Source organism: Eublepharis macularius, chromosome 12, assembly GCF_028583425.1.
Source record: "Eublepharis macularius isolate TG4126 chromosome 12, MPM_Emac_v1.0, whole genome shotgun sequence".
NCBI classification, from domain to species: Eukaryota; Metazoa; Chordata; class Lepidosauria; order Squamata; family Eublepharidae; genus Eublepharis; species Eublepharis macularius.
The window spans coordinates 54,041,483-54,069,211 of record NC_072801.1 but is presented as its reverse complement, the minus strand read 5'-3'; the positions used below and the strand labels follow the sequence as shown (position 1 = coordinate 54,069,211).

The 27,729-nt window shown below is 46.1% G+C and overlaps 2 protein-coding genes across 3 annotated transcripts; both read left to right on the top strand.

Annotated features, from left to right (window-relative positions):
* The first annotated feature begins 7,492 nt into the window (after positions 1-7,492).
* ZNF628 (zinc finger protein 628) lies at positions 7,493-14,215 on the top strand. The gene is made up of 2 exons (XM_054992845.1): positions 7,493-7,619; positions 9,707-14,215. Exon 2 carries the CDS (start codon positions 9,725-9,727, stop codon positions 13,319-13,321), a length of 3,597 nt encoding a protein of 1,198 aa, XP_054848820.1. The 5' UTR covers positions 7,493-7,619; positions 9,707-9,724; the 3' UTR covers positions 13,322-14,215.
* Positions 14,216-14,633: 418 nt separating this feature from the next.
* NAT14 (N-acetyltransferase 14 (putative)) lies at positions 14,634-26,160 on the top strand. 2 transcript variants are annotated; one of them, XM_054992875.1, is made up of 4 exons: positions 14,634-14,726; positions 18,370-18,472; positions 20,552-20,656; positions 23,277-26,160. In XM_054992875.1, the coding sequence occupies exons 3-4, from the start codon at positions 20,576-20,578 to the stop codon at positions 23,817-23,819; spliced, it is 624 nt and encodes a 207-aa protein (XP_054848850.1). In that variant the 5' UTR covers positions 14,634-14,726; positions 18,370-18,472; positions 20,552-20,575; the 3' UTR covers positions 23,820-26,160. The 2 variants fall into 2 exon arrangements, with proteins under 2 accessions (XP_054848850.1, XP_054848851.1); XM_054992876.1 differs by lacking the exon at positions 14,634-14,726 and adding an exon at positions 17,855-17,918.
* Positions 26,161-27,729: the final 1,569 nt, after the last annotated feature.

The following is a 27,729-nucleotide window of genomic DNA, read 5'->3' as shown; positions in this document are numbered from 1 at the left end:
TTTCCCCCGCCCCATAGTCATCACACATTATCACGTATTTTCCAATATAGGAATGTTGGCACTAGCCAGAGCTCAGACGTCCCAGTTTGCCTGTGGTCTGTCTAATGACACCTCTGTAGAATATGCAAGAGGTTAATGCAGAAACTATTATAGGCCAAGTCTTATTTTGAAACAAATGGAAGGATTCAACCAACTTTCCTGCCAGTGAAAAGGGAAGGAGGGGTCCCATTTGACCACCCATTATTGTGGAACTTGCACGTACAAAAGCCATGGAGGGTGAGATTTAATGATAAAGGTGGCTGGAGCCAATGCAGATTTTAGGCAGGGAACCTGATGTGGACACTAGAACTTGACCTTTGACTATGAAATGCATTATAAAGACAAGAGTGCCTCTGAGCAAGATCAGAGATTTTCCACTGTGGGACCACAGAACACCTCTCCATACACTGGGTTTTTGTAGACAGGGATTCCAAAGGATCTTGAACCACATACCTCTTTTTAAAAGATTCCTGCCCCCCGTTGTGCCACAACAGCCCTAGCCTACTGTGACCTGTTTATTCTCAGCCTCTTTACAAGGACCCAACCCTGTCCCAATTTACCAAAGACTGGATGTGCTATCCTTCCAAGAACTTGACACTAATTGGGGGTGTAGTTAAAGAGGAAAGAGAAGGGATGGCAAATGCCTTTGCCTCCAGCGCTCTTGGGTACCAGCCACGCCTGGCTTAAAAAGTGTGCTTTCATTAGCCAGAATCTGGTCACCAAAAATGACTTAAAAATCATAAGCATCTGATGGAGGGAAGGGTGCCAAAATGTGACACAAAATTAGGTAAAGCAGCAAGGGAAGTAGACACCTCTCCAATTAGCAGCAGGTGAGACAAGAGGAAAAGAACCTAGATCATGGTGTTGTGCTATACAGAAATAGGGAGGGCAGGACTACAAAGATATGAACCATGAATTATTTTTTTCTTGGGCGGTACCCAAGGAATCAAATTCCTTCCATTGCTCAACAGTTCAAGATTTCTAAGCTCCAGGGCTAGGCGTTTACCCCTCTGCTCTCATCTCCAACAGTTTTAGTACTGCCGTGCTTCTGTAGCATTGACTGCTGAGCTGCCCATGATGAGATGGTATTTAGAGCTGGCAGATATTTATTAAGTCCCTCCACAGAGTAATGTACAGCCAATATGCTGTATGGGTTAGAGTGTTGGACCAGGCCCTGAGAAACTCAAGTCTGAATTCTCATAGAAGCTTGTGAGGTAAACATGGGTCAGTCACTCACTCTCTCTCAGCCTAACAACTCACAAGCTTGTTGTTGTGAAGATAAAATGTTGTAAGGATGTTGCAAGTCACTTTGGGTCCCCACTGGGGAGAACAGTGGAGTATAAATACCTAAATATATACTAAATACATTAATTTGTGGCTAGGGGTTTCAAGCTAGAGAATGTGGCTTTGAGGAAGCCATGAGTCTCAGTAGCTGTAACCACTGGGAACAACCTGTGACACTCAAACTATGCTGTGCCTCAAGCAGAAAGCAGATGCCCCTCTGGGTTGCTTTGGATGCTATGCCAATTGCCAGCAAGCAGGTGCACGGATGCCCCTTCTCACTAGGGAGATGGTCAAATCACAAACACATGAGGTCTGCACGGCTCTGCTCCCAAGTTCTCTTTCGGACATTAAGCCAGTGAAAATTCAAAAAGTAAAATAATGTTGTTTTTAATGCTTCTAGGTTGCTGTTTCTTCTTTTCCTTTCCGGAATGGAGTTTTAGGAGTGAACAAGCTCTCTTCTGCCAAACGCTTGCAGGCCCAGAAACTGATGAGTCAAAAGACACAGGTGGTTGTTGTTACCTTGTTAATATCAAGCCTGTGCCCGGATGGGAGATTCCTTGTGAATGTCACAGAAATCCCAAAATGCCCTGAATGAAAGCAAGAAGGCTGCAGTGGGTATGGTCCAGATCTATGGAGATGGAAGGTGAGCCTGTCTTTGCCCCCCACCAGCTCCACAGACGATCGATTTGCTATATTGCGTGCCCACAAAGCACTTCTAATTCTGCTCCTGGCCCCAACCCAGACATTTCTGCCTCCTTCTAATTTACATCCCTGTCCCTTTGCACAGAGGGCGTTGGCAGCACTAGAACGTCACACAGTAAATCACATGCTGACATCTGGATCTACCACGCCTTGTTTCATGAGGGGCTTTCAGTCTCTTGCTACACTTTCTCCCCTGCTCAAAATCTGGTTGGGCAGGTCACAGCCTAGAAGCTGCATGCCGAAGTTCTCTCTCTCCTACTTGGACTGGGAGAGGCTCGAATTTAAGATGGTATGAGTCTGCCACCCTCCAGGTGAGGCTTGGAGGTCTCCTAGAATTGTAACTGATTTCCAGAAACCAGAGATCAGTTCCCCTGAGAAAATGGCTGCTTCAGAGGTTGAGGTCTGTTGCATTATACCCTGCGGAGGTCCCTCCCCTCTCCAAGCCCTGCCCTCCCCAGGTCCCACCTCCAGATCTCCAGCAATTTCCCAACCCAGAGTTGGCAATCCTTTGCAGCAAGTTTCTCTTTCCTTCAGGGTTCCTAAATCTTGGAAATTCAGATAAACTGTCCAGGAGATGAGCTTGCTCAATCAGAATACACCGTGAAAAGCAACTCAGGTCACTTGGAAGCTTATTTAAATGACCTGCCCAACCAGATTTTTTCAGGAGCATTTTTCAGGACCTCTGCTTTGCTATAAATGGACTGTGATCAGTTTTGTTAAACCTGTGCTCCCATGGTGCTTGAGAAATCTCTAGTCTTTGTTGCTCCACAAGATAAATGTTGCTACAGTTAAGTTACTGGATAGTTTAAATTCAAATGCTTCTAAGCCGACTTTAGCTTAGCTGTTTAACCCTGCTACCATCCTTGGAAAAAAACCTCACAAACAATACTCTGGTATCCCAAACCAAATTCCAGTGTAAAGTGGGGTTGAAAAGTATCTCACAAAAAGAAACGTGGGACCTGCATGGACAAACACCGTGGGGAGTAGAATCTGTAGTAAGGAGCAGAATTCAATGAGAAGGAGCAAAAAAAAAGAAGCGTGCTGGATCCAACCCCTTGAGTTTCACAATACCCACCCCCCTAAAGTCTGAGAACATATTCTCAATTTTCACAAGGTAGAAAACATCTGACATTAATAATTGCAACCACTGCTTGTATTTGGGGTAATTTTCTGCTTCAAGAATATATCCCTTGGTTGTGAACACGGAAGATAGCTTTTTCTCGCACAAGTTTTGTACAACATCACACAAAACTCGTGCGAGAAAACGCTATCTTCCGGGTTTTGTTCGCAACGTTCTGCGGTGTTCCGATTGAAGGCAAGTAGTGTGGAAACGGCCCAAATGTGCTTCAGGTGATCAGGAGAGGCTCTCTCTTCAGACCACTGAAAATGCTTCCCTGGAATGGCGTATGCATGTCAAAGAGTTCCAAGTAAGTAGCTGTGTTGGTCTGCAGTAGAACAGCAGGATTTGAGTCCAGTGGCACTTTAGAGCTCAAAGATTTTCAGGATAGAAGCTTTCGAGAGTTAAAGCTCCTTTCTTCAAATACAAAACTTATACTCTGAAAATCAAAAATGTACACCCTGAAAATTGTGTTGGTTTCTAAGATGCCACAGGACTCTTACTGTAAGTAGTAAATGGCGGTACTTATTGCTTACTAATGTGCAGGGGGCTGTGACCTAAGAAGAAAAAAAAATTGAAGTGTGACATCTTTAAGCATTCTGCCCCCAAATCCCACACACACACACTAAGTAAGACATGCCTAGATTAGAATTTGCAGTAAGGAATGATAAAAATTTACCATATTTTGTCATTGCCACTGCTGTTTATAAGCTTTCCTTTTGTCTTTGCAAGGAGAAAGAGTGGGCACAGATTCTGATTATAAACATCTACGATAATTGTGATTCCCTCTTGACTCGGAAAACTAGAACCATCACTTAGCTCATCAACAGATTGAAAGAAAATGTCTTTTTTTTTTTTACAAAAAAAACCAAAACTGTCCTCGTCCCTTTCTTCCTGTTGGCAGTAAGAATCAAACAGTAGCTCTGGCAAGTTGAGGGCTACTGAATCTCTTCCAAGTGATCTGCCCTGAAATGGAAGGATCCGTTCTTCCATAAAGCAGAAAAGGACTCCTAACTTTCCTAGGCTATCTGTGACTGATGTTGTGCCTCCTTGGCTGTCAGTTTAGGAAAGCAGCCAAAGGTCTGTTGTGTAACAGTCAACATGTTTGTGTAATTTCTTGTCACCAATGCTGGGAATCTGCTCTCACACCTCAATCCCACAGCAAGCTGGACTTGTTCCAGCAGGCTAGAACGCTTGTCCCCAAGATGCCATTCGGTTGGGACAACTTCACGGGTCATCTGGGTCCTCTTCTCTTCCAGCACTATCAGGATTGTTTTGTCAGGATTCTTTATTTAGGGCAGAAACCAGGGACTGCTGACCCCTGTCGGCAAGAATGAATATAGTGTCACGGCATCAGAAAGCACCAGAGCCCAACCTCACCATCCACTGCTCCACTCCAGGTAAGCATCCTCCACCCTCCACAGGCCAATTCATACCTGCAGGAGAGCCCTTCGGCCTGGCAGATGAAAATGGCATGCAAACAATTAAACCACATGATACAGAGGGAGACAAATATAGAGCTCCACTATGATTTTTGTTGGTCTAACAATCCTCTTGAACAATATTCAAAAGTCTCTAAGAAGATGCCTGCAGAGTTTCCATGCAATTCCCTCCCTAAAGCAAATTCCCCTGCAAGAAGACCCCTCCTCCAGCACATGCCGAGTTTCCCAGCTGCAAGATCTCCTTCTCCTCTACTTCATGGGACTCTTGTCCCTTTACTCAGGGCCAAGCTACACATGACAAATGACACTTGAACAGCAAGTGTATTTCTCCCTGTTCACTTGCCCTCCACTCAATCCACTTGCTGTTCAAGTGTCATTCGTCATGTGTAGCTTGGCCCACAGTCCATGCCATTTCCTATCTTGCTTTTTGGCCCTTATAGACACAGACTGTCAGGTATTGAAAGAATTTTAACTGACCATTCACCTTTGGCAGTTGATCGATTCGACAAAAAGCACTGAAGAAACAATAAGCAAACTGTTTCATAAACAAAGAAAAAGTAAAAGCTGAAGGCCTGTATTTTTAAAAGCTTGTGGTGGGAAAGTTTTTGATAGACAGAATGGCAACATCTTCAGCTTCCAAAGAAAAAGCCAAACAGATTATAATCTTCTTTTACAAAAAGAAAAGGATTCATCTGGCTGTCCATCCATCTATCTGTCACTCGCCATCAAGTAGTCCATCTGACCATCTGTGGAGTGCTCCTCAGACAATGAAGCGAGGAGTCTCAAAACTGAGTTTCCATCCTGGCCTCATAATCTCTAGAATCCCCCACTCCCCTACTTTTGCACTGGCAGCAATGGCTATCTCTGGCAGGCACAACGAATAAGAAATCTAGGCATTTGATTGGCCACCAATTTGAGGATGCCGATTGAAGCTGCAATGCCAAAAATGAAGGGAATCAGGATATCTTGGGACAGGTTATCTGCAGAATCCCTGTCACATGCACACACACTGCAGTGGAACCTAAGATTGTCAGTAGCTGGCACAACTCATCTGTAAATAAAGCTAGGAGCTTAGTAAGCATTGTCATTTTAATCTGTCATTATATATTTTCTCAATTGATACTAATAGTACAACTACTATCTGGTAGGGGGTCCATGAAATTTTTTGAGGCTAAAAAGAGATTCCTCAGACTCTAAAGACTTGGGAACCACTGGCCTAGAATAATCACTGAAGGATACTACAATCCAATTCTATTTTAAGGGCATCCTCCTAGATCGGTCCAATGTGCTACAGATGCATGAAAGGTACATTCATTCAGATGATACATTTATATGGACAATAGAAAGGCAGGGGAAGGGACCAGTTAGAGAGAGAGCAGTTTAAAACCAGATTACATTTTAAAAAAATATCTTTCTGGGGATTTGTAACATTTTTTGTAGGAGGCAGATTGCTGCCCCCAGGTGGACAGAGAATAGATGTGTTCCAAAATAGCTAATGTTTGTGCTCTTCAGGATTGATCTTTTTTTTTTTTAAAGCTGGGGAAGGTGTGTGTGTTTGGAGGGAACTGTTTGCATCCTCTTGGGCCATGCGAGCATGATGTGGCAGTGGTATAGTATAACTTTTTTTTAAAAAAAATGCAACTGCAGACTTGAAATGCACCTGCATGGTCATGTCATCCATTTAATGTCCCCCCCCCCCCCCCGCCAAATATAAGAGCTAACATTGTTATTGCCATTAACAAGAGACGATTCTTTGTGAATTGTAACTGAGGCTATCTGGTGCTATACTGGAAAAAGCTGCATCTGGTGAAATTGATGCTTCTGTATAATCACAACTAAGAGTGAAGGAATCCTTTTCAGAATTACATCTGCCATTCTTTGTTGCTACATAACTGCACAAAGAAAAATCTAAATAAATGAGTATATTTTTAACTATTTTACTGTTATTACTTGCAACTAAAGACACTTGTCATAATACACTAAAATGGTTTCAGGTGGGTAACCATGTTGGTCTGCCGTAGATAAGCAAGTTCAAGTTCAATAGCTTAGGGAACTGAACAGAGTAATCACTTTTAATAAATAAACTATTTGTTCTAGGTGTGTCTGGATTGCTCATTCTGTTTGTGGTGCATGAGGGTATCAAAAACAAAATAATGTCATAAATTTCAGTGGCTTCTAAGCTTGATGCTACCCAGCAGGCCAGACAGAAAACAACCTCCTTCAATCCTTGTACTTCTCAGGCATGGTCTAGTGAAAGGTTGCCAATCTCCTGGCGGGGGCCAGAGATCTCCCGGAATCTCAACTGATCTCCAGGGCAAAGATATCAGTTCCTCTGGAGACAATGGTTGCATGGAAGTGTGGACTCTATGACCTTATACTCTACTGAGGTAGGCTTGCCAACCTCCAGGTGGAGCCCAGAGATCTGGAATTATAGCTGATCTCCAGACTACAAAGATCAATTCCACTAAAGAAAATAGCTGCTTTGGACAGCAGGCTCTATACTGAGCTCTAGCCACTCTCCCTTAGGCTCCTTCTCTTAAATCTCCAGGTATTTCTTAACCCGGACTTGCGGCAAGCCTCCCTCTCCTCCTCAAGCCCCGCCGTCCCCAAGCTCCATCCCCAAACTCTCCAGAAATTTCCCAACTTAGAACTGGCAACTCTAGTTTGGAGACGTTATTCGACAGCAATCACATACACAAAAGCTGGATGCAGGAAAAGCCTTTTCCACCCATCCCTCCCGTCCAGTTCCGCAGCCTGACGCTCTGGGCTAAGAGGACAGTCACGTGGCTCGAATCTTAGCGGGCGATGGGTCCAAACTACAACTCCCAGGATGCTCCGCGCGACCAATGAGAGAAGCGCAAAGGGGCGGGGGCCAGCTGGTTGGACCACGCCGTTAGTGTGAGCGAGGTAAAGGTTGGGTGTCTCGCGCCGCCGGCCGTTGGGAGGGTGGAGTGGGGGCCCCTCCCCCCAGCCCCCTGTCCGCCTCCCACCCATCTCCTCGCCGGGACGAAGCGGCAAGAGGGCCTTTGGGCCAGGTGAGAGAACACGACGAGGGGAAGGGAGAAGGGGAGAGACGTCGCGCGGGGCCGAGGCGGCGAAGGGGGAGGGGCGGCGAAACTCGGGTTCTTAAAGGGGAAGGTCCACGCTTAAAGGGGCAGGGGTTTGGGTTTGTGTTTTTTTTTTGTCTGCCGGCAGAAAATACCGTTGTCCTGAGTTGAGTGATGGGTGGGGAAACAGCGAGGAACTGAAAAAGCGAAACCCTCGAGGTTTGCTCATAAAAGAAAAAGAAGTTGTCGGGGCTCTATAGATGCTCAAGAGAACTCTTTGTCATGTGTTCTGAGACTGAGTGGGGCTGAGGCCAGGCTCAGATTGGGGACCCTGTTTCCTGAACTCTGGCGAGAGCAATATGCGCTGTAATATAATGTACACGCACATAGGTTTGCCAACCTCCAGGAGGGTCCTGGAGACCTCCCAGGAATTACAGCTGAGTTCCAGGCCACAGATCAGCTCCCCTGGAGAAAGCAGCTGCCTTGGAGGATGGACCCTATGGCATTATACCCAGCTAAGGTCCCTCCCTTCCCCAATCCTCGTCCTCCCCAGGCTCTACTCCCAAATCTCCAGAAATTTCTCAACCTGGAGCTGGCAACCTAAGGCCCTATATGGAAGTTAGCAACCCTACATTTCAGCCCTACCTCACAGGGTTGTTATGGGGGAGATGGGATAAACCTGCCCAAGTACAACAATCTGAACTCCTTGGATGTTGCATGGGGTGGTACAAAAGTGTGGAATGAATGAAGCTTCTCGCATTCAGATTTCTATGGTTTTTGGCCCAACTTGCTAAGGGTGTGAGCGTATGCAGTGTCTCCTGCAGCCAGGGAATTTCTCTGACCATAGGAGGTCTCTGCCAACCCTCATGAGTTTTGAAGGAAGGCCTCTCATAACATTTCGTCCCTCATATTTAGTCCTAGTGGGTGCCTGAAGACAGACATACCGCTTTGCTGAAATAGGAAGTGATTCTTGAGTACCAGTGTCACTTCCTTAGTATGAAGCTGCAGAATAATACTTTTAAAAAATTCAAGGGCAGCTAACATCTGGTCAGTGATATATCTGGGTTTCCGCAGCATGACATGACATTTAAAATGCTTTAACCTTGCAAGTTCTCAAGACTAAGATAGGATGAAATTTCTAGCCACAGTATTTCCCACTTCCTAAATGTGGTCCAGCTTTCTAAAAGGTCTTACTTTTCTTGTTTGTTATTGCTGATTGCGACGCTTTATTTATTTCACATCAGCACTGTTTACCATTATTCCCGTTTCTAGAAAGGGAACCGAAGCTGACACGTTGTGACTTGGCCATGACCGTCCAAACAGTTCGTGGCCGAATTGCTGCTGCTCCTCTGCATCCCAAAATGAGCAGAGGCATACATGCTCAATGTTCGCAACATCAAGCAGTGTCTTCCACGTGTGGAAAAAGCCATTGCCACAGAGGGAGATTTGTAATTTTCTTGTATTGCAGTGCAAACACCAGTGGGGTCAGCTCAGCTCTTCAGCTGCAAGTCACTGAGTGACATGTCACCATATGCATGTATGTGAGATTCAGCGATTCAATACCTTTCTATAAAAAGGTGGTATGGCTGTAAACAGGGATCTTTATCACTCTCATGGTCCATGTGAGAGCTGGTGTCGTGTGTCAGGCTAGGATCTGAATGACCTAGGTTCAAGTCCCCGTTCTTCCTTGGAAGCTCATTTGGCAAGTCATGTACATTCAGCCTAACCTACCTCAAAGGGTTGTTGTGAGAATAAAACAGAGAAGAACAATGTAAGCCAGTTTGGGTCCCCACTGGGGAGAAAGGGGGGCTAAAAATGAAATGAATAAAGTAAATAATAAAATAAATTTGTGACTAATGTCCTTGACATGAAAAGCTTAACTTTTTTGAGACATGATAACATTTGGAGTTTATAAATATAAGCATAGTTTTGCTCAAATTTCTTCCCATGTGAGAAAGAGGAGGTAGTCTCACACCTCTGAAACAAATGAGGGGGTTAGGCCTCTGATCGGGTTCAATGAGCTGTGTAAGGACAAACCCTGTGTTGTTTGTGACCAGCACACTCTCTGTCTCCAGCAGGTGAAGTTTGGTGCCATGGTGGGAGCCCAGCAGCTAGAGATGCAGGCAGCAGCAGTGCCAGCAGTGGCCCCAGCTGGTGGTGGTCCTGGCGGGAGTGGCAGCGACCACCAGTATGAATGCCTGGAGTGCGGCAAGGTGTTCAAGTGGTCATCGCGGCTCATCCACCACCAGCGGACTCACACAGGCGAGCGCCCTTATAAGTGCTCTGAGTGCCCCAAGGCCTTCAAGGGGTCATCGGCCTTGCTGTACCACCAGCGCGGACACACGGGCGAGCGACCTTACAAGTGTGGGGAATGCGGCAAAGCGTTCAAACGTTCCTCCTTGCTTCAGATCCACCAGAGTGTGCATACGGGCTTGCGTGCCTTCAAGTGTGCTCAGTGTGGCCTGGCCTTTAAGTGGTCTTCCCATTACCAGTACCACCTCCGCCAGCACACAGGGGAACGCCCCTATCCCTGCCCAGCATGTGACAAGGCCTTTAAGAACTCTTCCAGCTTGCGGCGGCACCGCCATACCCATACAGGTGAGCGTCCTTATGTCTGCCCCATCTGTGGCAAGGCTTTCACGCAGTCTACCAACTTGCGGCAGCACCAGCGTGTGCACACTGGTGAGAGGCCCTACCGATGCCAGGACTGTGGGAAGGGTTTTACCCACTCTTCTAACCTGGCACTGCACTGTCGCTCAGCACATGCTGCCCGCCCGGCCCACACCTGTGTTATCTGTGGCAAAGCATTTGCCTCGGACGCCTATCTCCAGCGGCACTTAGAAACTCACGCTGACGTTGCCCCTCCAGCACAGCTTTTCCTAGAGGAATCGACGGCCACTGTAGAGATGCTGTTTCGGTGTAGCGTCTGTCAGCTCACCTTTCCCCTCCAGGAGCAGTTGCTGACCCATCAGGAAGTGCACCTAGCCCCACCGGAGCCACCGCCGCTGCCGCCACCACCTGTGCAGGAGGAGGCAGCATCTGCAGCCTCCCCGCTGCCCTCATTGGCTTGCTCGGTGTGCAGCAAGACTTTCAAGAGCAGTGCAGGCTTAGCACGGCATCAGCAGAGCCAGCATTCTTCAGATCGCACATATACCTGTGCGGTGTGTGAGCGCTCTTTCCCAGCCCTGGCCAGTCTCTTGGGCCACCAGCGTTCACACCCCCCAGCAGAGCAGCGGCTGGAAGAGGCAGAGGTGACGTGCCCAGCACAGGCCGAGCCAGTACCTGCAACCACCGTGACCACACCCCCGCCCCCCGAGCGACCGTATGTTTGTGGGGAATGTGGGAAGGCATTCAAGGGCTCCTCTGGGCTGCGTTACCACCTGCGAGACCACACGGGTGAGCGTCCTTATGCCTGTGGGGAGTGTGGGAAGGCTTTCAAGCGCTCATCCTTGTTGCGTATTCACCAGCGGGTTCACACGGGGCTGCGTGCCTTCACCTGCCCCACCTGCGGGCTGGCGTTCAAGTGGGCCTCTCACTACCAGTACCATTTGCGGCAACACACGGGGGAACGTCCATATGCCTGCCAGGACTGTGGAAAAGCCTTTAAGAACACGTCGTGCCTTCGCCGGCACCAGCAGCTGCATACCGGAGAGCGTCCCTTTGCTTGCCAAACCTGTGGCAAGGCATTCACCCAGACATCCAACCTCCGGCAGCATCAACGAGTGCATACCGGCGAAAGACCCTATCATTGCCGGGACTGTGGCAAGGCCTTCACCCACTCTTCCAACCTGGCATTGCACCGACGCACCCATTCACGGGAGCGTCCCTTCCAGTGCCCAGTGTGCGCCAAAGCCTTTGTCATGGCCTCATACTTGCAGCGCCACTTGCGTACTCACAACAGCACCGAGACGCCCAGCCGTCCGACCGCCCCATCACCTGCTGCCACTCAGGAGGTGCAAATCGTGCCCAACCTACAGGCCACTTTGAACGTGGAGTTGAGCAGCAGCCCAGCCCCAGCTGGCCCTTCCAACACACAAACTTTCCTGCTAGTGCAGACAGCTCAGGGCTTGCAACTCATCCCTAGTGTGCAGCAGCCACAGCCGCCACCCCAAAACTCACCCCCCAAACTCATCCTGCTGCCCAGTCCCCAAGTGATACCCACAGCATCCACTGCTCCGGCCAGCTTTACCCTCTTGCCAAGCACCCCTGCCACCCCAAGCAAGTGTGTCCCACTCCGGCAAGGCAAGGGGAAGAAGCCTGTGTCACTGCCACCACCGCCTCCCCCAGTGACTGGCAGCCAGAACATCATTTTGATGCCCAGCACCACTGGGCCTAGCATGCAGCCTGTCTCTAACATGCATATCCAGAGGACATCGGGGTTGCAGGCTGGTGGGCAGAACATTTTTGTCCTCCAGAGCTTGCCAGAGCAGCAGACGAATACAGTGCAGATCCAGGCTGTGCCAACTGTTCCACCAGCAACAGGCACCCTGCAGATTCAAGCCCTGCCACAGTCCCAGCATCTCCAGAGCCTGCCTGCTGCCCAGCCAGGTGGCACTCTGCAAATCCAGGCCTTGCCTGCTTCCCAGCAGACTAGTACGATTCAGATCCAAGCCCTCCCACATACTCCACAGACTGGCATTGTGCAGATCCAAAGCCTGCCACTCCCCCAGAGCACTGTCCAGATCCAAAGTCTGCCCACCTCTCAGCCGGCAGGCAATGTACAGATCCAAAACCTGTCCAGTTACCCAGCGACTGGCACGATGCAATTCCAAACACTTCAGCCTTCCCAGAAGGTGAACACTCTGCAATTTCAGGCTGTCTCTACCCAGCAGGTGGGGACCCTGCAGATCCAAACCCTCCAGCCTTCCCAGCAAGTGGGCCCCCTTCAACTCCAGACTTTGCCCTCCACCCAGCAGACAGGCTCCCTGCAGATCCAAAACTTGTCCCCCTCAAACCAGTCTGTGACTGGTGTGGAAATTCAAGGGCTCTCTCCTTCCCAGCAGCTGGACGGCACCATTCAGATCCAGGGCTTGGTGTCTTCCCAGGAAGAGCAGCCTCTCCAGCCTTCTGAGGAGATAGCCAGCATCCAGCTCCAGGCTCTGGGCCAAGCTCAGGAGATGAGTGAGGTGGGATCTGCTCTGTCCAGCCCCCACGAGCTCTCTGGGGTAGATCTCCAGCAGGGATCGAGTCCAGAAGAGGAAAGCCAGAACTTGATTGTGGTGCAGAATTCTCCTGGGGATGAACTGTTGGGGCCTGGGGGAGAGGTGGAGAGCCTGGAGGGAGTGCAGGATGTGCACTTTGAGACCCTGCAAACTGAGGAGGGTGTGCAGAATGTATTGGTGCTGCGGAGTGCAGGGGGGGAGCAAACTCGCTTGTGTGTTCAGGAGGTAGAGAATATCCAGACAGTGGAGGAGCTCCCTGGCCTCCAGTTGCAGGGTCCCGATGGTGGCTCTGGGGCCGGGCAGAACCTGCTGATCATCCGGAGTGCCCAAGGGGAACAGACCCTTCAAGTGTTGGAGAGCGTGCCGACGTTGCAGGTGAACAGCCCAGAGAGCACCCAGCCAGCCGATGATGGCAGCAGCACCCCTCAGATGGTGCAGCTTTTGCCAAGCCCGATGGCTTCCCAAGGCCTGTCCTCCATCCAGATTGTGCAGACTGTACCCAACATGCAGCTAGTCCACACCTTTTGAACTCTACAACGGAGTGGGGACGTTAGCTGAGACCTGGTCCTGCACACGTCAGCACTGGGGGTGCAGATGTGACATGGGACCCTGCTTGGTGGGTCTAGGTAGAAATTTAGTGGTTGTTGCTGTAGTCGCCAGATAGGATGGTTCTGATCTGGGTGACTTTGAGACTTGTGAATGACATTGTCACTTCTGCCCGTGGGCTTGAATGTCCCAGGACAACACCTCGGTGTGACAGCAAACCTGTGCCCTCAGGTCCAAAACACACCGATGGTTCTCCCCCACTTCCCTGCTCACATGTAGGCTGCTGCTGCTGCTTTTGCCCCTGCAGCCATAGTGACCGTTCTGCCACCTCCCTGAGCACTTATACGACCTTGCATGAGAAGAGGGGCTAGCTAGTCTAGACCTTTGTTCTATCCCAGATCCACTCCTGTTTTCCTTCATGCTTGAATAGTTTGTTCTGTCAAGAACCAAAAGTTTGTGCTGCCTGATGGTTAAAACAAAACTGTAGGGCAGCCAGGAGGACTCCTTAAGGTTTTCTCCCTCCTCCTCAGACGCAGAGTGTGATTGATGGGTAGCCCTTCAATGCTCAGCTTCTCTCCCTTTCCCTTCCACATTACTGCTTTGGACCAGGGTCTCTGTGATGCAGTATGATCTCTGCATAACAGAAAAATCAGGGAAGTTCAGGTTTTCAGGTCTTCCCTTGGTTTTCAACACTATGGAGCGGGGATACCTTGGGACTGGTCGCAGATTGCATCTCTCAGTCTCACGGGGGGTTTTTCCCTTACTCGAACCTTTTCAATTTCCTGTTCCACAGAACCACATTTCTTTCAGAGTGTTCCTGGTGCTAACACACATGCAAGAGGGTCAGAGACTCTTTCGGTCTAGAAAGTAAATTAAAAAAACACACTGCTTTAAAGAATCTTTGCCTCCTTTCTTTCACTCCTGAGTTTTATTATTTGGTGCACTGGCTGGACTCACACTGTCCTATTAAGGAAGTGTCCTTTACTGTTCAGAAACTGTCAAAGCTAAGGACAGAACCTTAGAATATTTCTTGGTGTTTTTTCAATACCGTAGGATGCCTGATTTCTTTGGGGTGGGAATCATTAAAAGCTTTGAGGGGATAAGAGAAAAATATCTAACCTAGAGGAAATCATCTTTTTTTTTTCTGAAGCAGTCTCAGACATCTTGGGAGCACATCTGTCAGCGATACTTAGCACTTCAGGGAGCACATTTGCATGGAAGATAAAGTCTGGTTGAAATTAATCCAGATAAGAACTCAACAAGAGGCTGGAGAAATGCAAAGTTCGAGCAATTCTCTAGGAGAATGAAGTTCCACAATCTGATGTAATTATTCCAGATGAATGGAGGCCACCAAAATGAGAAAAGGACAAAGGAATCCAAGCAATCGGTAAAATGTTAAAGAAGAAAGCAGATAGGGGGGAATGAAAAAAAATTACTAGTTTTCCTTTTACAGGTTTTTCATTACTTGAATTTTTCAGATTTCTAGAGAGAGTCGTCACACAGTGGTTTTCAAACTTTATTGCCTCAGGGAATCCTTTCCTTATCCATTTCTTGCAGGACTCCTGGCTATCTCAGAGGAGCTTAGGATGTTATAGGATGCACACCTTAGTTGTAAGGTTGCCAACTCTGATTAGAGAAGTTCCTGGAGATTTGGGGGCAGACCCTGAGGAGCATGTTTGGAAAGGGGAGAGAGGTCAGCAAGGATGTGATGTCAGCGTCCACTATTCAAAGATGCCATTTTCTCCAGGGGAATTGATCTCCAGTCTGGAAATTGGTCATAATTCTGGGAGAAGTCCAGGCTTTACCTGGAGGTTGTTAAGTCTACTTAATTGGCACTGGGGTACCAGAGGTGTCTTCAGCCTTGCTATTCCTGTACCATTGCACCCTGAAACATACGTCCATAAAATAGCCCTTAACATGGGACTGAACTGCATTGAAATTTGGAAAAGGAAGGTCACTCTCTAACCAACAAAAGATCCCCCTATAAAACATTTCTGAGATGTTCAGGTCTCCAGAAGAAGGGGGTGCATATAAAGTGAAGAGTGGATCAGACACTTCCCAAACATCTTTTAGATCAGTTTGTAAATAAAAGTTTTCTAGAATTCTCTAGTGTTTCCCAACCTGTGGGTCAGGACCCAGAAGTAGGTCATGAAGCCTCTTACAAGCAAGTTGCAGTCCAGCCCTCCCCAACTCGCCTTTGTGTTGCTGTCTTTCCTCTTCATGCCATCTTTTCACAATCTCTCTTCCCTCACTCTTTGCATCAATAAAGGGGCGAGAGGGGAGCCACCCAGCAACTAGAAACTCTGCAGGTATACTCATTTTCCTATGCAGAATAATATTTTTGTAGGAGAATAATCTTGTGTTAAGTGGCTCCTATAAGAACCTAATTTGGTGCTTAATATGAGGCAAGGCTTTGATCTGACCCTGGAACTAAGACCTGACCCTGGAAGCAGTATTTCCCATGTCATACCATGATCAGTTGGTATTTTTCTTCATTCCATATGCCTGTTGGTTGATAAAAAAGTCAAGTAAAATGTGTCCTGATGATTATAAGAGAGTAATGGAGAAGAATGCCACTTGCCTGGGGCTCGTAGTAGGATGTGATGTTTATTGGCTTCTCAAAAACATGGTTAGCTACTATAGAAAGTTGAATGCTGGATTCGACAGACGCCAAGGTCATATTTTGCCTAGGGCACCAGAAAATCTTGGACTGACCCTGGATGGGTCACTGTACCAAGCAAATTTGGAATTCTGGGTCACCATATGCAAAAGGTTGGGAACCACTTATCTAGAGCAAGCCACTCTTAGGTGTGCCATGGGCAAGATGAGAAGTGTAAAAGATGTGGAAATAAGACCACAGCCCCTAGTTGTGAGAATTTGATACGAAGTTTCAGTTTATGAAGCATTTCCAAAGTGCAGTCTAATTTCTAAAAAACTACACCAAAGCTCAGATCTTTATGGATGTCACCCACTGCCGTATTAGGCTAAATGTGCATAGACTGCCTGTAGATGCTTGGTGATACTGTCTATGTCCAGAGATACTTTTGCCTTTATTATGACTTCACATGTTCCAAAACACAAGTCCAAACACTGATAATAATGTTCTGCTGTACTCTGGCTCATGTGATGTGAACATCCCTTTAATTTACATTTTCTCCCCAGAGTTTAGAACACAGCCTAGTAATTCAGCCTTCCTGTTAACTTTTCCCCCTAAATTCCTTTTTTAAAAAAAGAACTGAGAATGGAAACTAAAACGAGTTACCAGCTGCCACACTCCATGAGCTGATGTAGTGTTTTTATCTTGTTTGCTTGTTTCTAAGGTTCTAGACCAGTGATTCTGATTGGGGACCAGAGGCCGATTTACAAAAGGAGACGGGGATTCAGAACTTTTGGGGTAAATAGTATGGCATTTGGGATTTTTAAGAAGCCCATCTAACCACTTAGAATGACTTCAGATGGCCAGGTCACTCCACCCTGAGGCTAAGAGATCCCTGCACAACTGTAAAAAAATCCAACAGGAACGCCACTCCCTTGCTTGGGGCAAAAAGCAACAAAAGTAATACTTCACTGCTGAGACCAAGTTATATATGATATTTAGTGGGCAAGAGTGGTCAAGATTAAGATAGACCACAGATATGAACAGCACTGTCTTGAAAATAATTTATAAAAATTGTTCTGCTTGTTGGGGATTGCAGCCTTCTTGGTCAAGACAGGAGATAGGCCTCCGAGTTTATAGAAAAAGCCGAACAAAACAATGGATACTGGAGGGGTTTGGTGGGTCTGGGGGTGGAGGAAGCTCAGTCAGCTTTGGGAAGGTGGAAGGACAGTAGCAGTGCAAAAACTGTCTATTTGTCTGATGTGTGTGTGTGGTAAAAAGGCATAATTGCTTTTCTGGCAGGTAGCCTGGAACAACAAACGAAAAATAGCCAAGTCAAATTTTTCTCTCCCCCTCCCCCTTTCTCTTCTGGCTGATTGGCAACTCTTGGTTTCCTCTTGTCAGCGGGATGCACTGCTGCATTGGCTTGCCTACAGCAGACCAGAGAAAGGCACTTTTACAAGAAATGGAAACAAGCTCCATGCCTTTAAAAAGTCCTTAACAGTCGCCAACAGGACGCTTTTCCAGCATGTCTAGTTCACTGTGTCAGGAAAAGCTTCGCCTATTGAATTCCTGTCTGTTAGACAGTATTCTAGGACCAAAAATTTGCTGAACTGTAGACAGGGAAGGATGCCCATTTGTTCCTATTTGAAGAGATATCCCTTCGCCCTAATAATAAGTTTTAAAAAAATGAGCAAAATGGATTTGGCTTAGTATATTTTGCAATTACTATAGGGCAGGCTTTTGACAGCTACAGAGGCCTCGTTTTGCTCCCTTAGTAACTGTTGCTAAGGGCTGAGTAGATTAAAGTACTGCGAAGGAGAAACAGCGCATGCGCATATTAGAGTAAGCGGCTGAAAGCTTGAAGGGTCTCGACGAGGGGGCGAAGCCATTTTTCCTAGAAGGGGGATGGTGTGTAAGAAGTATTGGAGAATTCCATATTCGTCTACGCAGCGGTGAAAGCCGCTATATTCTACGGTCTGGGTGAGTCCATTGTTTGGAGGGGGGGAATTGGAATGTGCAAGGTTGCGAGATAAATGGAGCGTTTCTATTTTTGTAGAGGGGTGTGGCTGCACTGGGTATTTCCTCGCCGGATCAGTTCATTACATGCTGAGGTTTCTTCCAAAGTAGCATTTATCTCCCGCAGTAGGGAGTGGGTGGATAGTCACAGTTTGCATGTAAGAGGTTAAAATTATGGTTAACTCTTCCAGTAGGTGCATTGCAACCATATGTCAACCAGGCTACTGCTGACTACATGTATGAACTGAGTTCTGGGAGGAAGGGGAGGGAACCCAGGCTGGGGGGTTAACAACAGCTAATAAAATTGCCACCATAAATTAATGTACGAAGCATATACTATTCAAATAATTATATTCCACAATCTACTTCTCATTCCTTTTCAAAAACTCTGAGGAAAATTGTTCGTATTTTACAGATTGGAAAACAGACCGAAATGATGGTTTGCTGTTCACTGCGCCTGTGGCAGAATTATTGAATGCAGAATATCCAACTGTACTTCTTCAATAGACACACAAAAGGTTGGGTTTTTAAAAAAAATGTGTATAAATTGCTTTAGCTGTTGCCAATATTTTTCTTCCTTGCTGAGGCGCTTGTGTATAGAGGAGCTTAACAAGAAGTGGAAATTTCAGCACTTTCAAACATAAAAATGCAATGATGGGAAACGTGAAGTGCCTGCTGAATTGTTCTAAAATGCCACTTATACTGATATCAAATCACTAATTGCTACTATATACTTTATTTGTGCCTAAAGAAAGTGTCCTCCAAGCTTGTGATACGTGTCCTTGGCTAGCGACAACTTTGTTAGTATACTATGGCTTAAAAAATTACTTTGTCTTTGAGTTGTCTGAGAGTGAAAAATAGTGCAGATTTATCCTATCAAAAGAAAAAATTCCCTGCCAGAACACACTGCATTGTAAAGATTTCCCGTACAAAATGAACTGTTTGCCAGATGCTGTGTGAGAAACTTGTTTCCACTGCTTTGCCTCCAACCAGCTACAGAGCCAGCATAGTGGTCAGAGTGAGGGATTAGGATCTGGGAGACAGAGTTTCAGATCTCCGCTTTGCCATAGAAGCTCTCTGAAGAGCCTTGGGCTACTTCTATTCTGCCTCAGCTTAACCTACCTCACAGGGTTGTCATCAGAGTAACATGAAGGAGAAGCGAATGGTGTAAGCCACTTTCGGCCCCATTGTGAAGAAAGGTGGGGGACAGATAAATAAAGACCACACACTGAGAAACTGTTACAAATTGCAATAGAACTATATAGTTGTTCATTTTTTAAAATATTGGAAGACAAGGGTGGGGTCTTGTGGGATGGGGAAACCCTATTCCTCTGCTAGCCCATCACACCAGTACCTTCCAGTCTCCACCATGCTGACTTAACTCCCCTGCACTGCATTTCTGCTTTCCCAATTTCCACCCCCACCCCTTAGCTCTTTTCTGCTTTCTATTCCTTTTGGCTCAGGCTCTGCTTCCTTCCACATTCATCTCTCTGGGAGGCCATTTTGAGTTCCTATAGCAACCCAGTACGCTGCTGGAATGGGGGCGAGGCGTGTGTGTTGTACAGACATCACTTTAAATAGTGATATATAATTATTTTAACAATTGGGGGTTTTGTGCATAGTTAAGGGTTCCTCTGGGGTTGTAGAATTGTCCAGTATAGCCAGGGTTGGTCCTGTTTTGAACAGGGTTTTTTATGAATAGCTGTTGGATTTTAAATATAAGGCTATGGTGATGTGAATTTCAATCTGGGAACAGTTTTTTTTTTTTATCCTGAGCAAAGATGGCTTAAGGCCAAAAATCCAAAGTGTGGCCTTCCCCCTTTACCAGGGCCATACAAGTAAAACAATACTATAAATAATTGTCATTATGTTTTAATTGTACCTCAGAACTTGCAGTTTGACCCAGCTTAAGAGGACAGCCAGCTCTGGTGGTAGTTTAACATTGACTTCAATGCTTTTGAATGAGAACTGGCATCTTGTAGCGGTTAGAATGTCAGATTTGGAGCTGGGATAACTGGGTTTCAGTGTCTGCTCTGCCATGGAAGTTCACCGGATCACCTTGGACCCTTTGTATCTTTTAGCCTAATCTATTTTACAGGGTGTTTGTTGAGAAGATAACTTGAAGAAGGGGAGAACAAGGTGATAAGCTGCTTTGGGTCCCCTTTGTGGAGAAAAGCACAATGCAAGCTAAAAATAAGTGTTGTTTTAAGTGTATAATGCTTGAGAATGGCAACCAAACTAACCTCATATTTTAAGGTTAAAACAGAGCCCTCGGGCCATTCAGCTACCGTGAGTGTGCTGCTCATCACCACACGACAATTCCTCAACCTAGGAAGTATTCTGCCTCACTGGAGAAGATTGATGTGGCTTTAGTGGCCTGCTTCTATAACTGTTAGGTGGTTTTGTTCCCCTCAGAAGAATCCAAAGAGGTGTGCACAAAAAGGTTTCTGCTCTGCCTCAGTGTTTCTTCCCCTTTGCATGCCTCGGACAATGAGGCAGGTGAAGCCCTGCAGGATGGACCATGTTAACTGGAGACCCTTCCCTCATCCCCATCTCTGCAGACAGTCAGCAAATATTCAAGTTTTCCTCCTTTGCAGGTGCTGTTCTTACCCACTACCACCATGCCTGCCCTGGAACCTGAGCAGCTAGCCATCAGGGAAATGAGAGAGGATGAGGCATCAGTTGTTCTGGAGCTTCTGAAGGTGAGATGGACTGCTGGAAGGCATCCCTGGCTATTCAGCCTTAGTAACTTCTTTCTAAAGCCCAATGAGGTTTTCCACATGGAGGCAATGTGGGTTTTTTCGTGGCTGCTGATAGAGCAAAGGGGCAATGGGGCTTCTACAGGGTAGATTTCCCCACGTTTTCCACGTCCCCAACTCCCTGCTGTTGCCATTTCTTCCCTCACGCTAGAGGGCTTTTATAAAATTGTGCACTACCGGATCACTTTAGCATTAAAATGATGTATTATCACAATCTCCTGGTTCCCAGCTTTTGTTCTTTTAAAAGGTCAATCTTTCACCTGTTTTTATTGCAGAGTTATAAGGAGGAAATGCAAAGTGTGCATTTACCATTACAATTCTGCAACTAAAAGGACTAGGGACTTCTCTTTTTAAAAAATGAAGCCAGGATCTAGTCTCTATAGCCAGGCCTTTAACAGGCCTAATGTTAGAGTTACCAGGTGAGGCCTGAAGTTCTCCCAGAATTGCAATTGATCTGCAGACTACAAAGATCAGTTCCCTTGAACAAAATGGCAGCTCCAGAGGGCAGACGGTATGGCATCACAATCCTGCTGAGCTCCCTTCCCTCCTCATATTCTGCCCTCCACACTGCTCCCAAATATCCAGGAATTTCCACAGCCAGAGCTGGCAACCCTACCTGATACGCCGACATTAGCAGGGGATAATGCGGGAAAAAGATTCGCTTGCTGTTCTCTGCACATTGAACTGCCGCTAATGATGCACAATGCAGGGCAGACTATATTGTTGTTGTAGTAATTGGTAGCAGCCCTAATTCTGAATCTTATCTAGAATTCCTCAGAAGCTAATATGAAGTTCCTTGATAAGATCAGCAGTAGTAACAGGGTTCCCTAAAAGACATAGTGTGTATCGTTAGTATATCTTTTCCCCATCATGTGCAGCTGCAAATAGGTCTGTTGTGCATTTAATTCATGAAAGACAGCACTAAACCCTGTCCAGTGCAGATAGTGTCCTCTGCAACAAGTAGGGGTTCTGTACCATTTCCATTGGGAGTTACTTGGCAAACAACTCTGTGTAGATACCGAGTTCCCTTCGGGCAGTGCAGCACAAATGTCATTTTTAAAAATGATAGTAGAACTATTCATGATTCATTTCAGCCGAGAAGGATTATAATTGGTGATTATAATTGGTGATTATAATTGGTGATTATAATTGGATCTATAATTGGTGAGGAATTGCATCTGTAAAACCATTTTGGTCTGCTTATTAGTTTGGTGTGAGAGTCAGTTTGGTGCAGTGGTTAGAAGTGGTAGGATTTTAATCTGGAGAACCGGGTTTGATTCCCCACTCCTCCGCTTGAAGCCAGCTGGATGACCTTGAGTCAGCCACAGCTTCCCAGAGCTCTCTCAGCTCCACCCACCTCACAGGGTGATTGTCATGAGGATAATAATAACACACTTTATAAACTGCTCTGAGTGTGGCATTAAGTTGTCCTGAAGGGCAGTATATAAATCAAATGTTATTATTGTTATTAGTATTTATTATTTATTTTTATTTATGTCATTTATAGTCCTCCTTTTCACTGAGACTCAAGGCGGATTACACAGTATGAGCTTAGTACAATCAGTATCGAGTACATTTCAATACAGTATATCAAGTATGTTTCCATACAGTAGATCAAGTACATTTCCATACAGTGTCAAGGACTTTTCCATAAACAATGCCATAGGGTAAATATAAACAAGTTTACAAATACATACTATTAGCAAGGATCCAATACAGAGTAGAAGAAATGTTGAAACAGAACATAATGAATTCTAGGACTAACATTTGGCAACATGAAGGACGGTAGTACATAGGTGTACTTATTTAAAGCAGCAGATAGTATGTAAGTAGCAATAGTATCGTAAGTAGTAGTAGTAGTAGTAGTAGTAGTAGTACCAAAGGAAGAGAACAAAAATTCTTTTGAAAGATATAGTAACATGTACAACCGAATGAGCAAAAACCAATGAGCAAAAAAATTCTTCTCAGCAAGGTAGTTTTAAGGATGGCTTGGTAAATATGAAGATTTAATTAATGTATAAATGAATAATTACAGGCCAGATGATTAAATCAGCTAAAAAAGTCTTTAATTAAAGGACATCCTAAATACTACTAGTCTTCTCCTCATCACCTTTAAGCTACCATTAGGAAAAGTGGGTTCTGGGCACTATAGTTTTTTTGAAAATCCAAACAGGAAAGTATTTGATGCTCAGCTCCAGGGATGATCAAGGGTCTAGCAGAAATAGGGCTAACATCTAAAGAAAGAAAGTATATTAAATCCAAAGACTGAGGGAGCAGCTCCCCTTATCTGCGCTGTTGTCCTTACCTCAGAATACTTTTGAATTTGGCACTAGAAGGTCAGGGCTGTTTTTCTATATTTTTTTCTTGTTTCTGTGCAAGCCATTATGGAATCTCCTTAGAAAGTCTTCAGGAAAGGCAAAACAAGCATATGTTTGGAGATAGCTTGAGTATAGAATAGCCTGCCGCAGGGTGGGGTGTGATCTGATTAAGATTCTCAACACCCCTCCCCCATATTTCAGAATTCTTCCTTCACATGCTTTTCTGTTTGCTTTTCTATCACCAGGATGGATTCAAGGATACTGAGAACCGCTTGATATTATATGTGCTGACACGGCCGTTAGCCCTGCTGTTGATGGCTGTGGTGAGCAGCGGCCTTCGCTTCTTCCTGAACTCTTTCGTGGTAGCACTGGTGGTGCCGGTGCTGCTCACCGTAGTGGCACTGAAACTCCTGCTTTGGCGTTCTCCAGACCTGAGGCACCTGTATGCCTATTACAACGCGGGCCAGCGTGGGCTCTGGGTGGCTGTGTATGACGAGGACGACGTGTGTGGCTGTGTGGCTCTGGAACCGCGGGATGGGGAGCCCCACACTGCAGAGCTGAAACGCTTGGCTGTGAACCGCTGGTACCGGCGCTCTGGTGTTGGCCGCCACCTCCTCAGCTTCCTAGAAGCGCAGGCACGTGCACAGGGCTTCAAATTCCTGGTGGCCCAGGTCTCTGTAGTCACCAAGGCTGCCATTGGGCTCTTTGAGAGCAGTGGCTACAACATGAGCAGTGGGCGCCGGTGGCTGGGCTATACTGTTCAGCAAGTTTTCAGCAAGGAGCTGTAGCATCTATGACTATGAATTGTCCAAGCTGCTCCAGGGACTCAGACAGGGAAAGCACATGGTCTTGATTTGGGGGGGAAAGTGCAGAGGTCCCAAATTGGGCTGTGGCGAGTGTGCCATCTCCAGGCCTCAAACATGGCAGCTCTGCTCTGCTAGGTGGCTTTTCTCTTCCTGGGATGTGACAATGCTTCACGCACAACAAACGTCACTCTGGATAAAGGACTGTTGTTTGAGCCCACACCCTATTCTTTCATGTCAGGCCCTTTATCACTGTGGGGGGCTCCAAGTAAAGCCATCCCAGATATTTCTCCATTTGGGGGAACTGCAGTGAACACCCCCTGTAACCCTTTCTCCCGTTAAGACCGGGCTGGGCGTACTCTGCTACACACGTGCATCTTTTTTGCACCAAGGTAAGACTTGCAATCTGAGTCAGTTAGGCAAATCAAACCAATCTGGAACAATTGTTCTGCATAATTTATTCTCATTCTGCTTCTCATGCAGAAGACACTTTGGATTGCACTGAAACCTTACCTGTAGGTTGCGTCCCAATGCACTTGCAGCAACCTGCCAACAGTGTTATTCGTGCAGCCCCAAGAAGCGCATTCCCATTCCCTTAACCTAAAGAAAAACTAAAATGTCAAGATTATAAATTCTGAAGATGCGTGATAGATGCAAGCTTCTTTTTGTATTATTTTAGGAGTCCGGGAAGCAAACCTCTTCCTGGCTTTTCTAGATCGAGTGGTTACATTCAGGTTTTGTCAGGCTATGTAGAGACATGCATAATTTCAGAGGTAGGTCAACTGTGGAAGCATATTCCCAACTGTTGGGGATTTGTGAAGAGTGGCCTTTCGAGAGCAGGTCTGAGGGAACTTGTTATTTTAGTTCACAGCAGAAACTGGATTTGTACTGCGTTGGTCTGCCAGGATGGCCTTTTGTGAATCATGAAACAATTCCCCCACCCTCCACTTAGATGCCAGTTTGGTGTAGCGGCTAAGAGCGTGGGACTGTAATCTGGAGAGCCGGGTTTGATTCCCCCCTCCTCCACTTGAAGCCAGCTGGGTGACCTCGGGCCAGTCACAGCCCTCCTGAAGCTCTCTCAGCTCCACCCACCTCACAGGGTGTTTTGTTGTGGGGATAATAGTGACATACTTTGTAAACCGCTCTGAGTGGATATTAAGTTGTCCTCAAGGGCGGTGTATAAATCAAATATTATTATGATTATTATTTATTATTATTATTGTGCAGCTGTGCAGAGCTCTTTTTTCTGTGTCTCCTTTGGAAAGCCTGGTTCACACATGCAGTGAAATAAGGTGGGAGAAACCTGAGGTGCTCAAGTGGACTGCATCACATCAGACAAGAGCATCACTCTTCAGAGTCCTCTCTTTGAAAATTACTGCAGATAGAAAAGCCAGCAAGCCAAGAAGGCCGGGGTCTTTCTTACTGCTGTGCTAGCTTTCTATTGGCAAAGATTTTATTTTAAAAAAACAACAACTAGTATCCATCACTTGCAGTCTGAAGTGGTGAAGGTCACTGATTTCAACAAAAAGCAATTAAAACTTTGTGTGTGAGTGTCCTTTGGTGGCTGTGAGATGTTTTATGTCATCTTACCACATCTGGTTCTGTTCAGAGGTGATATAGTCCAGTTCCACACGGAACAGGGGAGCCAAGTCCCATTTGCCGTATATCCCAGCTATCCCCCTCCAAATACTGTTTCAAGAGAACTGTTGCACTCAATACTGAATTATGCACCTGAATTAAGTGAACAGACGTGTGTATTTTAACATAATTTATGATGTGTTTAGATTTTTGAGTTTTTGCAGAATTTGGCAGCAGAATTGAGTAAGGAGAAAAGAAGCAGGGGAAAATGACTAGAGACCTGCATATTTATTTATTTATTTATTTATTTTAATGCAGCAGTATAGCCTCTACCATTTTCGTGTCTTTCCAAAGGAAAACGTGCCTGAATGCATGTATGTGGGGTAGGACTCCCATTTACCTACAGGGGCTGGGTATTACTAGCCCTACTTTCTGGCCCCTAAGAAATTGATGAGCAAGCGAAAAAATGACCTCTACATAGTGATGCTTTAGGGATTTCCTCTAGTCTCTATGGTAGAGGCTATACAAACTATGATAAAGACCAAAGAGACTAGGGAAGGCAGGCTACAACACCAACTGGAAGTGACATCATGTCCTCCCCAAGCTCCACCCTCCCCAGGCACCACCATACCTGAACCTAGCATTTGCCAAGGCAGTGTTAGGCATCCTTATGGGGCAGGTGGATGTTGCTCGATGGAGATAGTTGTACTAGCAGGTGGGAGAATGCTTAAGTATGCATATAAGAAAGGAGTCCAGTAGCACCTTTAAGACTAACCAACTTTACTGTAGCATAAGCTTTTGAGAACCAGTTATCTTCGTCAGATGCATCTGATGAAGAGAACTGTGGTTCTCGAAAGCTTATGCTACAGTAAAGTTGGTTAGTCTTAAAGGTGCTACTGGACTCTTCTGTTTTGCTACTACAGACTAACACGGCTATCTCCTCTGGAGTATGCATATAAGCATCCCTGCTACTGTTTTGCCTTCATTGTAACCATGTGTCCCAGTGGTGGCTATTTACTTTGCTCCATAAGCATGAATGACAATGGATTAGCAATTCACTGATAGGAAGGAAAGGAAAGGTATGTACTTGAAGAGAACAATGGGAAGAGGTGTAAACCTTTCCCTGGTGTCCCCATCTAAATGAGCCACCTCTTAGTTTTCTGCATTTTGTTGTCCTGTAGAACTCATCAGGAGCCACTGAGAACTGAGCCATCCCTATTTGCATTGGCCACTACTACTTTATCTGCACATCTCTGCTCTCCTCAGCACCAGAGAACCTCAGGAACTCCTTTTTAATGCATACTGTGGACAGATTTTGTGGCTACACTGCAAATGGGGCAGAACCTTGCCTTGTACTAAGCCTTGCTTAAAAGCTTGAATGACGGCTGCAACATCTGTGTGATCCCCTGAGGGTGTGCTGCTAGCTACCCCGATGCCACCCTGACCTGGATAGCTCAAGAAGGCCTGAGCTGTTTCCGCACGGCTTACCTCAACCCGTAATGCTGCGCAACATGCCGAAAAAAACATGGAAGATTGAGTTTTCTTGCATGAGTTTTGCGCGATGTTGTGCAACATCGCGCAAATCTCATGCGAGAAAATGTGATCTTCCGCGTTTTTTTCAGCATGTTGCGCAGCATTACGGGTTGAGGTAAGCCGTGTGGAAACGGCCCTGATCGGGTTAAATCTTGGAAGCTGAGAAGGGTTGACCTTGGTTAGTATTGGATGGGAGACCTCCAAGGAAGACCAGGATGATATAGGCAGAGTCAGGCAATGGCAAACCACCTCTGTTGATATCTTGCCTTGAAAATCCTAGCAGGGGTTGCCATAAGTCAGCTATGACTTGACAGTACTCTCCACCACCACCCTGATGCCAGATGTATTCCTGTTGTTAGCAATGTTCAGGTTTGCATATATTTCTGATGGACCTAAATAAAGGCCAAGATTGCTATTACTGAACTTTGGCATGTCGAATCTGGTCTCAGACTGACAATCTTCCTGAAGCTGGATTTGGTTCCATAGTGGAAGAAACATAGCTTGAGAATTACATTTTGGAAGAAAGGGGATGAGGGAGAGTGGCTCTTTTTACAGAGGAAGGAAAGTCCACCTGGAAATTGCCTTCCTTGGAAAAGGTGAACTGTTGACTGGAAAAACATGCACAGCCATCTTAATCTGTACTTAGTGTGTACAGATTCAATAACAATCAATTTTAATAATGGTAATAACCTTGTGTGGTGGATTATAAATTAGTTTATGATGATGATGAACTTTCCAACAGTGCATGGATTTAAATTTGAGTCTCCCAGGTTCTAACTTGGCC

Coding starts and splice junctions, on each gene's coding strand:
- ZNF628 (XM_054992845.1), top strand. CDS start 9,725: ATGGTGGGAGCCCAGCAGCTAGAGATGCAGGCAGCAGCAGTGCCAGCA.
- NAT14 (XM_054992875.1), top strand. CDS start 20,576: ATGCCTGCCCTGGAACCTGAGCAGCTAGCCATCAGGGAAATGAGAGAG. Junction 20,657..23,276: donor TTGTTCTGGAGCTTCTGAAG/GTGAGATGGACT, acceptor TTCTATCACCAG/GATGGATTCAAGGATACTGA.